Source organism: Patagioenas fasciata, chromosome 1 (genome assembly GCF_037038585.1).
Source record: "Patagioenas fasciata isolate bPatFas1 chromosome 1, bPatFas1.hap1, whole genome shotgun sequence".
NCBI classification, from domain to species: Eukaryota; Metazoa; Chordata; class Aves; order Columbiformes; family Columbidae; genus Patagioenas; species Patagioenas fasciata.
Window position 1 is genome coordinate 142913375 of NC_092520.1, and position 13931 is coordinate 142927305.

Sequence of the window (13931 nt, forward strand, 5' to 3'; positions counted from 1 at the left end):
ATCAGTTTGCAAAGTTTCAGCTGTGTCTTTTAAAGGGTAAAAATCAAAAGCAAAACCAGCCTGAATATAGACCATACTCATCCTCTTCCTTTGAGAGACTGTATTTATGCATACATCACTTCTGAAAATTGTGTCTTTTAGCATCATGTATAGCATTATCTGTAGGACTCTAACCTGTAAAATTTGCTTCTCTAGTCAGCATAAAGTGGCTGTTTTAAAAAGTGATCAGTCATGCTATTTTGGATGCTGATGTATCAGCTTAGAACACTTAAACCATTGCTTCAAGCTGCAGCAGAATTAAGCAGATGAGCTATATATGACCCTGATTACTGCAATTATTTAAGCCCAACCCTAAAGTCATGTAGCACCTTATTTTGTGCCTGAAGTCAGAGCTACAGTAGGATATTGCATCCTCTCCCTTCAGTGAGGACCAGCTTATACCTAGCACTGATGATTCTTCTTAGACACTACTGAAACTGCAGCTTCTAAAACAGCCTCCTCTGACTCAAGTGCCATTTATTTGTATCCTGAAAAGCAGATGAGTAAGGAAGGGTTTATTTTAATTCCTAACATACATGATAAGAAGGCAGAAATGCCTAGTTTTGGTTTTGTTCCATCCCCTACCCCCCAGTCAGAATATTTGTAGTCATCTTAGGATGGGATTGCCTTGCAGCTACCTCAGGGTGTAAAATCCAGTCAAAAGGGACAGAAACTAGAACCTGTCTGTTCCATTTATCTGTTCAGTGAAAGAGTAACTTGTTTAAAGCCCTCTTCAAATTACTACCTGAGCACTGTGAAAGAACTAACAATACAAACTGGCATGTTAAATGATGTTTGCTGATTCTACCATTTTTTTTTTAATAAGAGTAAAATAGTTACTGAAAACAAACTTATTGACCATTTATTATTCTGTTTTGCTCAAACTGTATAATGAATTTGATAGGACATCTCTTATGATGGCATACACTCTTTTAATAAAATATTTAAAGCCAAATAGCCCATTCTTGTATGTTAGCTAAAAGGTGTAGCTTTCACCATTCTTCAGACCGATCAGTTCTTTACTGTATTTTTGTATTTCAACTATTCCTAGCAAATGGTTCAAAAAACACAAAACCATAGCTTCTGTGTTTGCAATACACAGACTGATGCAGGTCAGAGATCTTTGAAAATCATTAGAGGCTGCTCTTCTATTTGTACTTCACACTACTCTAAATATCTCCCCATCTGTCAAGGGATTCCGAATTAAGGGACTGATGTTAATGCAGAGTAAACAATTTTATTAAATAATATGTGGCAGCAACATAAACATTTGATAAACATCTGCCTACAGCCCAAGTGGACACATTTATGTTGTTGAAATGTTCCCATAGGAACACAATCTACTGTGCTCACATGTCATTCCTTCCATCTGCAGTAACCCCACATGTCCAGACACCCTCAGTTGTGTGCAACAAGCACAGTATTAGCAACACGTTACAAGGTAGATGTGTATAAGCAACATAACAGACAAAAGGAATCTAGTATAGGAACATAAGATGTAATTATTATGAACAACCATAAACCAAATAAAGCTCTTCAGCATACACCAAGGTGGAACGGAAGCCAGACAAAGTGATTTAAGCTCTCTCAGTGTTCTGTTACCAACTTCAGTAACTTTTCCTAGATGAAGCACAGCCATCAAAATAAACTTTACCGGGACAACTACATAGTAACAATCTCAATTGCAAACCAATGTACTTTCTACTAAGGCTGGTACCTCTACAGCATCTGACTCACACCTGTTTTATGCTTTCCACTTTTTGGGGGGTAGAATACCTCAAAGATAGATGTTTTCCAGGTTACATTATACCTATAGAGATACATCATGAGCTTCTGTAAAGTTAACTAATATTTTCATAAAGTTGCAATGAAATACACAAGTCTTGCTGGGCATCACAGAAGATAAAGATTATGGGCAGATTCTGGTATCTTGTTCTTTTAGAAAAACAGGAAATTATCCCATCTGAAGGGAAACAGATGCAGCAGCAACACAAGACAGAGACTGTAAAGCTTTTGACCAGTGGTAGCACACACCTAAACAGTGCACTGGAGCCATGGCTAAGCATGTTACTTTTCATAATAGAAGCAAGAGCTTTATTCTCCCGTGCTTATATGAACCAGTAGTCATCTAGCTTAAGGCAAAAAAAAACCCAAAACATTTGAAGAGAATGCTTTGAGTCTGCGTACTTCCACAGCCACCTCTGGCTATCTCTTACTTGTTAACAAAACTGTATTGATGAATAACAGTTACTTCCTTCAATATTTAAGAAAACTTATTGGTTTGAAAGGTAAACATTTCTCTGTCAACCTCTAACATTCAAACTCAGATTTGTAACAGTCAGCTTTAAACATGCTTCTTGTCACCTGGGCCAGAAATCATCCGTGCTTTATTCTGAAACAGAACTGTGCTTGTGCTTCTCTTTTCTTTCCTGGTCATCAGTGTCTGGATACTGGGTAAGATCCAAAGTCAGTACTTGACTGAACATAAAGTCATCACGCTGAGAAGAGGAAGGATCATAAAATTTAAAACATTTCTGTCATTTGAAATAAGCATTTCTAAATGACTACGAGATACAATAATGAACCTGAGTTACCAAAATGATCTTTTCATTGAGCCAGTACCTGCGTGTATTTCTGAACACTAGTTAAAATCGAGCAACACCATGATGTAGGTGATTCACTGCAGTAACACTTAAAGCATAAATCAGTACTTCAGCAAAAAACAGCATTTATTATTTAACAAAATTTGGCAATAATTGTTACCTCCGGACACACTCCAATCAATGCGTCTGCTTTGGAGTAAAACTCTTCCTTTAGAGAAATAACTATCATTTGAAACCGTTCATGTGCCTGTTCTCTAATGAAACTCGATACCTTTGGAAAGAAGCCAAACATTCAACATGTTAGTTCTGGCAGACTTAAACCTTGTTATAATTAGGGAACGATGATGTAAGAACTGAACTACATTGGCTGCAAAATTCAGTCATTCAATTATGAAATAAGCAAGTAAAATGAGAACAGTCTTAAGGCAGATACTTTGCGTGTTCTTAAGACTACCTCTCAGATTTGCTGCTTTTTGAAAGTGTGTAAGAAAACAATCATTCTCTCCAATGAAGAAAGTTACAGAAAAAGGCCAGTGCCAATTAAAAGTGTATTACTTAATATAACTTCAAAGGAAGGTAGAAATTCCTGAATAAGGAAAAAAAAAGTGTGAAAATGTTGTTACTGGCTGTATACTAAGATCTTAAATATGTATTAGTTCACTGCAGACAGCAACATTTTATCAATGATCTGCAAAATAAAGGTACAAATATTAAGCTATAAATTGCTGACTTAATAAGGCAGTATCCCACAATATAAATTAAATGCTGAATAAAGGAAAACCAGTACATTTTTAGTTTGACTTTTGTCTGCATAGTTAAATCTACATGTGATGGAAGTAATTTTTTTTAATAGAGGAACTGCCTTTAGTGACTTACATAATTCACATTCATTTCATGGAATAATTACAAGTAAATTATTGGAGATCTGCTTTAGTAAATCCTTGAACTGAAAAAATAGAAAGGAAGAGATTTAGTTCTAAGCATAAAACTTGGATACCAATGAGTACTAGCAACATACAATGTTCCATATATTATTTCTGCTCACTTGCGGTATTTCATTCCTCTGAAGGTTTTGGTGCTTTCCAGTAACAACTGCATCTTACAGATAAGGAAAGAGATATGAAAGACCTTGGGAGCAGGGAAAGGTTAAGTTCATTATACTTGCAGATCAGCACAATTTTGCTTCTTCTCATTCTGCAATTTAAGACAGACACACGCCCCAAGCCCTTCCGTTCTGTGGAAAAAGGACTGCAGAAGGGCAGTAAGCCGAAGGGGAGGTTCTGACCAGAGGCTGCACAGCCAGCCCGCACCAGCCTTAGGAGAGATGGGTGTCTCTAGCTCTGAGGGTTACGAAACACGTAGAAGCTCAATTCAACTTCGAAGTAGGAAGCTCAGCAGAACTTCCCAGGCAGATTAGATGGGCTCCAAGGACTCAACTAAAGGCTTACTTTAGACTACAGGCAATTTCAGGATTAACCCTAAAGTGTAATATGATCCAAATGTAATTGCTCTTAGTCATAAAGTGGTATTTATGGATGTTATTTTTATAAATATACAGTAGAGCAGAACTTGCAACACTTAAAACTCTCTGCATTCATGTTCTTTATTTTCTTGAATACACATATTTAAAACATACATTATTGTTGCTGATGTGTTAGATGAAATATGGTACTTTCAAACCATCAAAATACTACCAATGGCAAAGGTTACAAGCCTAGGAACAATTTGGCTAACAACTGTCACAAGGGCTGTCTTTTGAAAACACTTAATGGGCTATGAATGTGATTTTTACCTGAAGAAAAGAAAACCAGTCAGATTTGAAGTATGTTTGAATTGAGAAACCCAGCTGCATTAAAAAAAAATCCAAACAAATCAGCTATTCTTTGTTTACCATGTTCTGAAGCATATTTTTAGGTATAAAGCAGGTGTCTTCTCTGCCAGATGTGTCCGAATGCACCTACTCAGAAAAGCAAACTGCAACAAAGTGCCTCATGACCCTGCCTCTTGGCAGCTGTGCTAATGCACCCTTTGTAGTCTCTAAGGAAAGTTGGTAACATACCAGAAATCATGAACTTCATGGAAGCGTATGCAATTGACAACAAGTGCACCTGTAACAACTGCAACAGGAACTCATGTGGGTAAACAAACTCATCCAGGTAACGACCAGCAATTTTGTCAGGCATGACCTGGGACCCCTGCCCAGCTCCAGATAGAATTATGGAGAATTTTACATTTGTATCCAAAAGACCACCTCAGAAGTCTGCAGAGATGGGAAACGCTAATCGCCTAATACACTGCATCTTTTATGAAAGGCAAAAATGTTGAATTTAGCATTAAATAGTATAATAGCAGACAAGAAAGTAAATGAGAACTTGGAGGCAGCCTGGGCAACTCCTAAGTCATCAGCCGTGATACATTTGACTCCAGAATTAAGAACAACATTCAGAAAACACAAACCTGGTATTTAACCAGAATATGCCATCTTCAACTTGTAAGTCATAGTGGTCTTAAGGAAAAGACCAGTAACCAGTATCCCATTAAAAGGTTTGTATCACAGAGATGTTTTGTGATCCCTTGATGTGTAATCTTGGTTCTAATCACTACATAGAGAGCCAAAACTGAAAGCTTGCTTAACTACTTTCACTACAGTCCCATTACATCTGATCTGGTGTTGCTGAAACACACTGGATTGAGTTAAAACAAATTCAGGGCAACTTTTTGTGCTTGCAAGTAATGGATGATGGATAGCCCTCATGGACTTGTATCTCAAGAAATGTTTAAGGAACTTGGGTTCAGGAAAATGCTTTTCACAATGCTACGTGAGATCAGTAATCTCTGAGAAGGAATTTTATCTGGCAGGCACAAGTAGTGAGGCTTCCCCAGCTGTCTACTATAGAAGTACCCTCCAAGCAAACTCCGGGGTACTTGACACATCATTGTTAACTCCATTAGGAAATTAAAAGAAAAAAAAAATGTTTAGTGTTTATAAAACTGCTTTTGCTTGTTAGGTTCTACCAATACTGGCACCACTATTAATTTTAAGTAGAAATATAGCTTGGTCTTAGTTTATGTGGAACAGAATGTTTCCACAGAAGAAAATCAAGGCACATGTGGAAATCTTTTTGATTCCTCTCCTACATACAATCTCCTTTTATCGAGTCTCCTCCTCTCAGAGACTGACATCTACAGTTGGCAATTTACTATTTGTATTCTCTCATAAGTTTTTGCTGTAGTGAATACTTATTATAAAAATGGGAACGAGAAACTGAGAAGAGGACAAGAAGGTATTTTCATCAAGCAAAAAATTGAGGTGACTAAAATGATGGGAGTGATATTTAGTGGGCCGGTTATATAAAAATACTCCAATGATAGACTGACTTGATTTTCAACATACAGATACAGTCCTTTCTGCTTCTTAGAGGTAAGGGAACTCAAATGCGTTAAAAATTCCAACCACACAATTCACAAGTGACCTTTGCATCCGACTGTACCACACATGGTCATGCAGCATACGTTCACACTCCTGACCTATCCTCCCAACTTTACAGTTTGGGGACTGGTTAAAACACACTTAGACTTAGGAATTTTAAACCTAGCCCTAGTCTAACATCTCATAAACCCATTATTTCAGTCCTAAACCCAATGTAGTTGAAAACAGGTTAGCACAGTGTAATCAATTTCTTTATCCCAACAGCCTGTAATAAAAAGTAGACACCCTTCTACAAAAGATATCACCCTGTTGATAAAATGGTAAAGTGGAAGGGACCAACTTACTTTATCAATGTTTGTGTTATCCAGGGCAGCATCTATCTCGTCTAAAACGAAAAAAGGCGCTGGCCGAAAACTGTAGAAGAAAATACACCGTATTTTGCATTTTGATGCAAAAACATTAAATCACTTTCTAATTACTTTTGAGATTCACTCTATCATAAAACTTTGATAAAAAGTAATAACAGGTAAAGAATAAAAGACTTTTGTAAGTGTTTGGATACTCTTATTAGCAGATTTTTTAATGTAGTAAGTCTAACAATGTCTGTCTTTCTGTCACTTAACCATGTACTTGGGTAATACCATAATTACTTCTTTTACCTGTGTATAGCAAACACAAGAGCCAGAGCTGCTACAGACTTTTCACCACCTGATAAACAGTCCATTGGCATGAAGCGCTTTCCTGGAGCCACGCAGTTAAAGCCAATGCCTTCCAGATAAGGCTCCTCAGGATTTTCAGGACTAAGGAATGCCTGAAACACATACATTTCATTGTTACTAGTGACATTTATAAAATTATTAAGATGGATGTTTTTTAGGTTTAAATACTGACTGAGCTAGTGTTGAAACTGGTAAGTTAGCTTCCTTTGTAGGTACCACCTGCCAATCTATGCTGATGAGCAGCACTCTAAAATTTCTCAGTGAATATATCTTTGTTAATGAACCACAAGCTAGGAGGCTAATTAACAAAACCATTTCAGAAATAGCTCCATATGTTAATTATTTACAAACTTTCAAATTCTAAATAAACTTGATTTTATCACCTTTTATGTAATAGCCTCTTTTTAATTATTATTAAAATTTTAGACTTCAAAAGCAGTTTTCTTTCTTGTTTGGAAGTTATTATACATCAAAAATGACACTTTTGTGATGGGCTAGTTTTACAAAACCTAGTTTTGAACTTAAGAAAGATCTTAATATAGACAGGCTTTCTCTATACTTTGTATCCTGGCTCCCAGGTCAAAAAATTAAAAGCATTATTTAAAAAGAATAGCCATTTTCCAAACCAGTAAAAAAATATGGTGGATAAAATAATTGCTACATGGTTTATTTTTCCCATTAAATAGAAGAGACAATAAAATAATACAGTCTCTTCTCCTCTGCACAACTGGATACAGATAAAAGAAAAATTTCCATAGTTGACTGTCATTTCAAATGGCTCCTCTCAGATCATACATTACAGCAAAAAAGAAAAACAAAACGAACTGCTGCATGTTTTTCTATTTAAAATAATTCCTGTGGTAAATAGTCCTAGAAGTAAGATATAGTGCTTGCAATATGTTTGTTTTGTTGGAGGCATGCCTATTTTCCTTTTTCTCTGTTGAGAGAATGCCTGTCATTGTTACTACAATGTCTTGCAGGCTGTAAACATGTCAAATACCTTGCAGTGCAACTCCCAGTTCTATGCCATTGTATACATTTATGCAAGATGAAGTTCTCAGATGTATGGGCAGTGTAAGCAAAAATAATTTTGTAGCTTACTAGGAAAACATACATTCCTTGCTCATCAAGACATGAAAGGAACGGCATTTCTCTCTCCACAGAAGAAGAATGGAAAAGAACTGATGGCAAACCCAGCAGTGAATCTGTGTATGTAAAATTTCTAAGGCAGCCATTTCTTTTAAAGTACTTCTAAAAATGTGCTGGTGAAATAAATTTTACTGATCATGACGTTCAGTGCACAAATGTACTGAGTCCAGAATCTCTGGAAGCTAAATTAACTCAGTCTACGAAAGCTGCTCTTTTTTTTGGACTAGATAGTAAAGCATTACTAATAAATGTTATTACTGTAATAATATTAAGAAATATAAATTTTAAGAAATGTTCATGTTAAAAGTTGATAAGGCTGCTTAAAAAGTATCTGTTCAAGCTGCAACCCAGGCCACCTCCTCTGATAGCAAAATTCAGAGCTACCCCTTTCCTTAGCTAATCAGAGCAAACTGCCACACACAGAACCACCATTTCTCTTGCAGTGCAATGAGATCAGGTTCCTTCAGCTATTATATTAGTATCTAGTGGGTAGTTTTAGTTTCCCAGTTAATCATAGGATAATCTGTTGACCAGGTTACCACTACAGCTCGAATCAAGGCACAGCATCACAGACCTCAGAAAGCAAGTACACAACTACTTATTTTTGGCAATGCATCTGGAAAACATTGGTTGTGTTGGGGTGATGCAAAGTCAAGATGTGTCCAACATTTACTCTAGGGAAGAAGGTATGTGCCTACCAATCATGAAGAAAGAAATGCTTTATTATCCTGTCCAATCTACAAGCAGAAAGGATATATTTAAAAGATATTTAAGGTGTTCACTGAATATTTGACTCTGAGGGAAAACACAAAACCTGAAGTTTAAGACAGACCAAACGGTCAAGCCTCAGCCTTTTAAACATTCAACTATCTACAGAATTTGATGTAAACACAGCCTTTGGGAATTTCCTCTTTCAGCATAAATACTAGAACACTAGCAAAGATTATTACATCTGTGACACAATTTTTCTACAGGTTTCTTATAAGAGTGTACTATCAGCAAGTTTGCTGATGACACTAAGCTGGGAGGAGTGGCTGACACGCCAGAAGGCTGTGCTGCCATCCAGCGAGACCCAGACAGGCTGGAGAGTTGAGCAGGGAAAAATTTAATGAAATATAACAAAGGCAAGTGTAGAGTCTCGCACCTGGGCAGGAACAACCCCAGGTTCCAGTATAGGTTGGGAAATTAGATACTAGAGAGCAGTGTAGGTGAAAGGGACCTGGGGGTCCTGGTGGACAGCAGGATGACCATGAGCCAGCACTGTGCCCTTTTGGTCAGGAAGGCCAATGGCATCCTGGGGTGTATTAGAAGGTGGGTGGTTAGTAGGTCGAGAGAGGTTCTCTTTCCCCTCTACTCTGCCCTGGTGAGACCACATCTGGAATATTGTGTCCAGTTCTGGGCCCCTCAGTTCAAGGACACGGAACTGCTGGAGAGAGTCCAGCGTAGGGCAACAAAGATGATGAAGGGAGTGGAGAATCTCCCTCATGAGGAAAGGCTGAGGGAGCTGGGTCTCTTTAGCTTGGAGGAGACTGAGGGGTGACCTCATTAATGTTTATAAATATATAAAGGGTGAGTGTCACGAGGATGGAGCCAGACTCTTCTCGGTGAGAACCAATGGTAGGACAAGGGTTAATGGGTTCAAACTGGAATACAAGAGGTTCCACTTAAATTTGAGAAGAAACTTCTTCTCAGTGAGGGTGCCAGAGCACTGGAAAAGGCTGCCCAGGGAGGTTGTGGAGTCTCCTTCTCTGGAGACATTCAAGACCTGCCCGGACACCTTCCTGTGTAATCTCATCTAGGTGTTCCTGCTCCGGCATGGGGAATGGACTAGATGATCTTTAGAGGTCCCTTCCAATCCCTGACATTCTGTGATTCTGTGATATTAAGTCTATGTTTTAAAAATATTTATTTAAGCAGGGTTATGTATGAGGAGCTTCAAAACCTCATACAAAATACTAGCACTGAAATAGTGATGTATGATTTTTAGATTAATCTACACTAATGATTAAGTGGTTTTAATTATTATTGGTATCAATAGTTCTGTAAAACAATGTTTTTGGAAATTAATTACTCAAATATATTTCACATTTGTGTCATGATAATCTACAAGTCTGCTAAACACAAAGAGTAAAATTAACCCAAACTGAGTAGTTCCCAATTTTGTTAACACTTTAGATCACACTTCTCTGCCTAATGTCAAGCACGCTTGGGCATATTACTTATTCCTCCTCTGACCCAAAATTCTGAATTCTTTATTATTTGTGTAATTTTCTTTTTCAGGACTGAAACCACCTTTGGAAACTAAAAAAAGTGTTACCAAATTCTCTTATTCTAGATAGCAAAGCATCAAGTGGGCCTTTTAAGCCAAGCACCTAAGAACATGACACACCTGAGCACTATTGTTTCTGCAAAGTTTCTTGTAGATCTGATCAATAGCTACAGAGGCGTGCTCAAAGCACCGGCTAAAAAGCTCATATCTTCTTTTTTTCACCTCTTCAAATTCTTGCTTGCATGTTCGGGCCTCCTTTCTGCTGCTCTCAAATGCTATGAAAAGAAGTTTGTGAAATTACTCCATAATAAGCCTCTAAGCAAGTACACAGAATATATATTGTGTACCATAACAAACATAAAGGCAAACATATTGCAGAAAAGAGATTCTAATGCACATATAAGGATCATATCAATATTATGAGTTTCCTTCAAGATTTCAAATGGAGGCCCCAAAAACTGAACAGCTGGGATGTATTCAACCTGCTCTATGCCACATCCGTCTGGAGCAATGAACATAATTCTTCTCCTAATTCCTTCTGTAAGCTGGGTAGCCCTAAGCAGCACCAGCACTTACCTGTTACAGCTTCAGAGCACCTTGGCTTTCTTAATATGTTTATGTTTGCAATGCTCTTTGAGGATACCAATAATTTTGCAGTAATGCTCATGTCTGGGTTCTGGACAACATATATACGTTCCTTAAATTATTTAATAGTAAAATTACTTTAATTTTTCTTAAAGTCAGTAATTTTTAGAAAATAAGTAAAAATACTTTATGATGTCACTGGGCCAACAAAGTATCTTTCCAATGATTCACACTGTATTTCAATAAACTACTGCAAAGTATATGTTAATAAATACATTACAGCACTGTGCCCTTGTGGCCAGGAAGGCCAATGGCATCCTGGGGTGTACTAGAAGGGGGGTGGCTAGTAGGTCGAGAGAGGTTCTCCTTCCCCTCTACTCCGCCCTGGTGAGACCACATCTGGAATATTGTGTCCAGTTCTGGGCCCCTCAGTTCAAGAAGGACAGGGAACTGCTGGAGAGAGTCCAGCAACAAAGATGATTAAGGGAGTGGAGCATCTCCCTTATGAAGAAAGGCTGAGGGAGCTGGGGCTCTTTAGTTTGGAGAAGAGGAGGCTAAGGGGGGACCTTATTAAGGTCTATAAGTATATAAAAGGTGAGTGCCATGAGAATGGAGCCAGGTCTTCTCGGTGGCAAACAATGATAGGACAAGGGGTAACGGGATCAAGCTGGAACACAAGAGGTTCCACTTAAATTTGAGAAGAAACTTCTTCTCAGTGAGGGTGACAGAACACTGGAACAGGCTGCCCAGGGGGGTTATGAATGTCTCCTTCTCTGGAGACATTCAAAACCCACCTGGACATGTTCCTGTGTGACCTCACCTAAGCGTTCCTGCTCTGGCAGGGGGATTGGACTAGATGATCTTCTGAGGTCCCTTCCAATCCCAAACATACTGTGATGTGATACATATGATTAAAAAGACAATAATATTTTTTAAAGTACCTTAATATCTAAAAGAAGCAAAGCCAGCAAGACCAACCCCAGAAAGAAGAACTTCAGTTAGGGTGAAAACTCTCACAGTCACAAAAGAGATAATTATGAAAGACTCAGTGTTACCATCTATTGATTCTTGGAACTTGTCCCGAGCTATCTGTAATTTCTCTCCTGCTCTCAGGTTTGGAGCAGCTGTCTTCATTAAAGTATTCTCTTTAGCTTTTATTTCCTGCTGCATCTGGTTCAGATGATCCTCTATCTCTTTATGAGACTCTAGCTCCTAAAGAAAAAAAATAAAAATAGTAGAGCAGTAAAATTTGCTTTCAGGCCAAGATATATCAACATACACAGCAAGCACTCATGATTTCTGAAAGAAGTATCCCACTCACGTAATAGCTTTGACTGAAAACACAACAAAACAAAAAACTCCACCCAGAGTCTCAGTTCTTAGAATAAATTTACTAGGTCCTAAGCACTGTTCCACAAGACCTTTAAAAAGAGACCACAAATTCCCGTCAGCCTAGAAGTCGGGGTTAAAATGGAACACAGGAGGAGGATTAGCTGACTTCACAATTTCTTAAGAAAACCTTCGAAGACAGGTTCTTGATGAGTTCTTTGAGACAAGTTCCACTGATGACAGACGCGTCCTTTGCTCTGTACCTAGCCTCTAACATTTAATTATTTCCTTTATGATTAAAAAGCAAAAAAACAAAATTACAAAAATCTGCTAAGAAAACATGACCTAATGGAGTGTTACAGAAGGAAGCTTGGTAAGTCTCAGTCTCTGAAAATACTACAGAGGGAGGGTGGTACAACCCCCCTAGCAGCCAATCATTGGTTTCTGGAGTTCTGAGTCATAATCTACAGTGTTGGAAATTAAATGCAGAAGGTAAAGGAAGAAGGAAAAAAATAGGAGTTCTATTTACTATTTCTCCATTCTATTTTTATAGTTCAGGTAAACTTTAAATTAAATTTAGTTATATGGGAAACTGAGCTACCCAGAAATCCCATACATTCGTGCTACGTATGTGACTGCAAAACCAAAACACACACACACTTAAACAGTGGTTTTATTAAGTTTCATTTAAAGACTAGCAAAGAATAAATAATTTCAACAAAATATGTTAAATAAAAATAAATTAAAATAAAAAACAGTGATCTCTAATAATTTAAAGGAAAATTACTACCTTCAGGTCTTCTGCTAGGCTGCTGTAGTCTATCTGAATTGCCTCTTCCCTTCCATAGATACTTGACGTAGTCTCAGTGCCTTCTGTTTCAGTTCCTAGCTATAAAGATGAAGGACATTCCAGTTCAAAAATATGACTTTGTTAGCTTAAAACTGTTAAAACGATACACTAAAATGATATGAAATGAGGAGACAGTGGTAACACAGTATGTGGTAAACTTATTCCATTGCTCCTCCCCTAGCCAAAATGGACTTAACGGTTAGTTAAGATCCTGTGAGTCTACTTAAAAATGCAGGTATTATATCGAGATGAAAACATCTGCTCATTTCAGTTTGAAGCTACAAAAGCAGCAGTAATTTTTTTGTTTGCTTTGTTTCTTTTTGTGATTTATTTAGAACAATGTGCATTCTGTAAATCTCCTGGTTGGAAAGGATTTACATTCCCATGATAATTCATTCCCCTCTCAAGGAAAGGCTCTGAAGTGTGTAGGTCAAGGCATTTCTTCCACTCAGTTGGCCTCAGAAGAAATGAAGCAACTATCTTCTTGACACTGTAAGCCTGGATTTCAAACAGCTACCTGCCCTTGAATGAAGTGCATGCTGCATGTCATTATTAGTCCCTCTCCTGCCAAGATTCTTTCACAGAACCAAATCTTACTGACTTCTCAGTGATACTGATTATGAATCAAAGCTGTTGTTCATACTGCCAACCTCCTCAGTTTCACTCTTCTTTATTCATAAACAGCGAGAGCTGAGCTGCCTCCATACTCTGATGACCAGCAGTTCCTGTCCTTTCCCAAAAAGACCTGCCTACCTCCCTGCCTTTGTTTTGTCTTCTCATGCACCCATTCACACCTGTCCCTCCAATCAAAGTACTTTTCCAAGGAATGGATTCAACCAGACTGCTTCCAAATTCACAGCTTGTTACAAGTCCTTCAAAACCCATAGCTCTTTTCTTTCATAATAGTGGAGAAAGTTTAATTTCTCCTCACAAAAGATATGCTGGAAAAAGAGGGAAG

The 13931-nt window shown here is 37.8% G+C and overlaps 1 protein-coding gene across 1 annotated transcript in view; it reads right to left on the reverse strand.

Moving 5' to 3' along the window:
- Positions 1-1256: 1256 nt before the first annotated feature.
- SMC1B (structural maintenance of chromosomes 1B) overlaps positions 1257-13931 on the reverse strand; it is a 37657-nt gene continuing 24982 nt past the window's right edge. The window contains exons 19-25 of the mRNA XM_065843889.2: positions 12914-13012; positions 11850-12006; positions 10330-10484; positions 6732-6883; positions 6417-6486; positions 2803-2913; positions 1257-2537 (exon numbers count right to left, since the gene is read on the reverse strand). Of these exons, the coding sequence (XP_065699961.2) occupies positions 2427-2537; positions 2803-2913; positions 6417-6486; positions 6732-6883; positions 10330-10484; positions 11850-12006; positions 12914-13012 (855 nt within the window). The 3' untranslated portion in view covers positions 1257-2426. The remainder of the gene's footprint in view (positions 2538-2802; positions 2914-6416; positions 6487-6731; positions 6884-10329; positions 10485-11849; positions 12007-12913; positions 13013-13931) is intronic.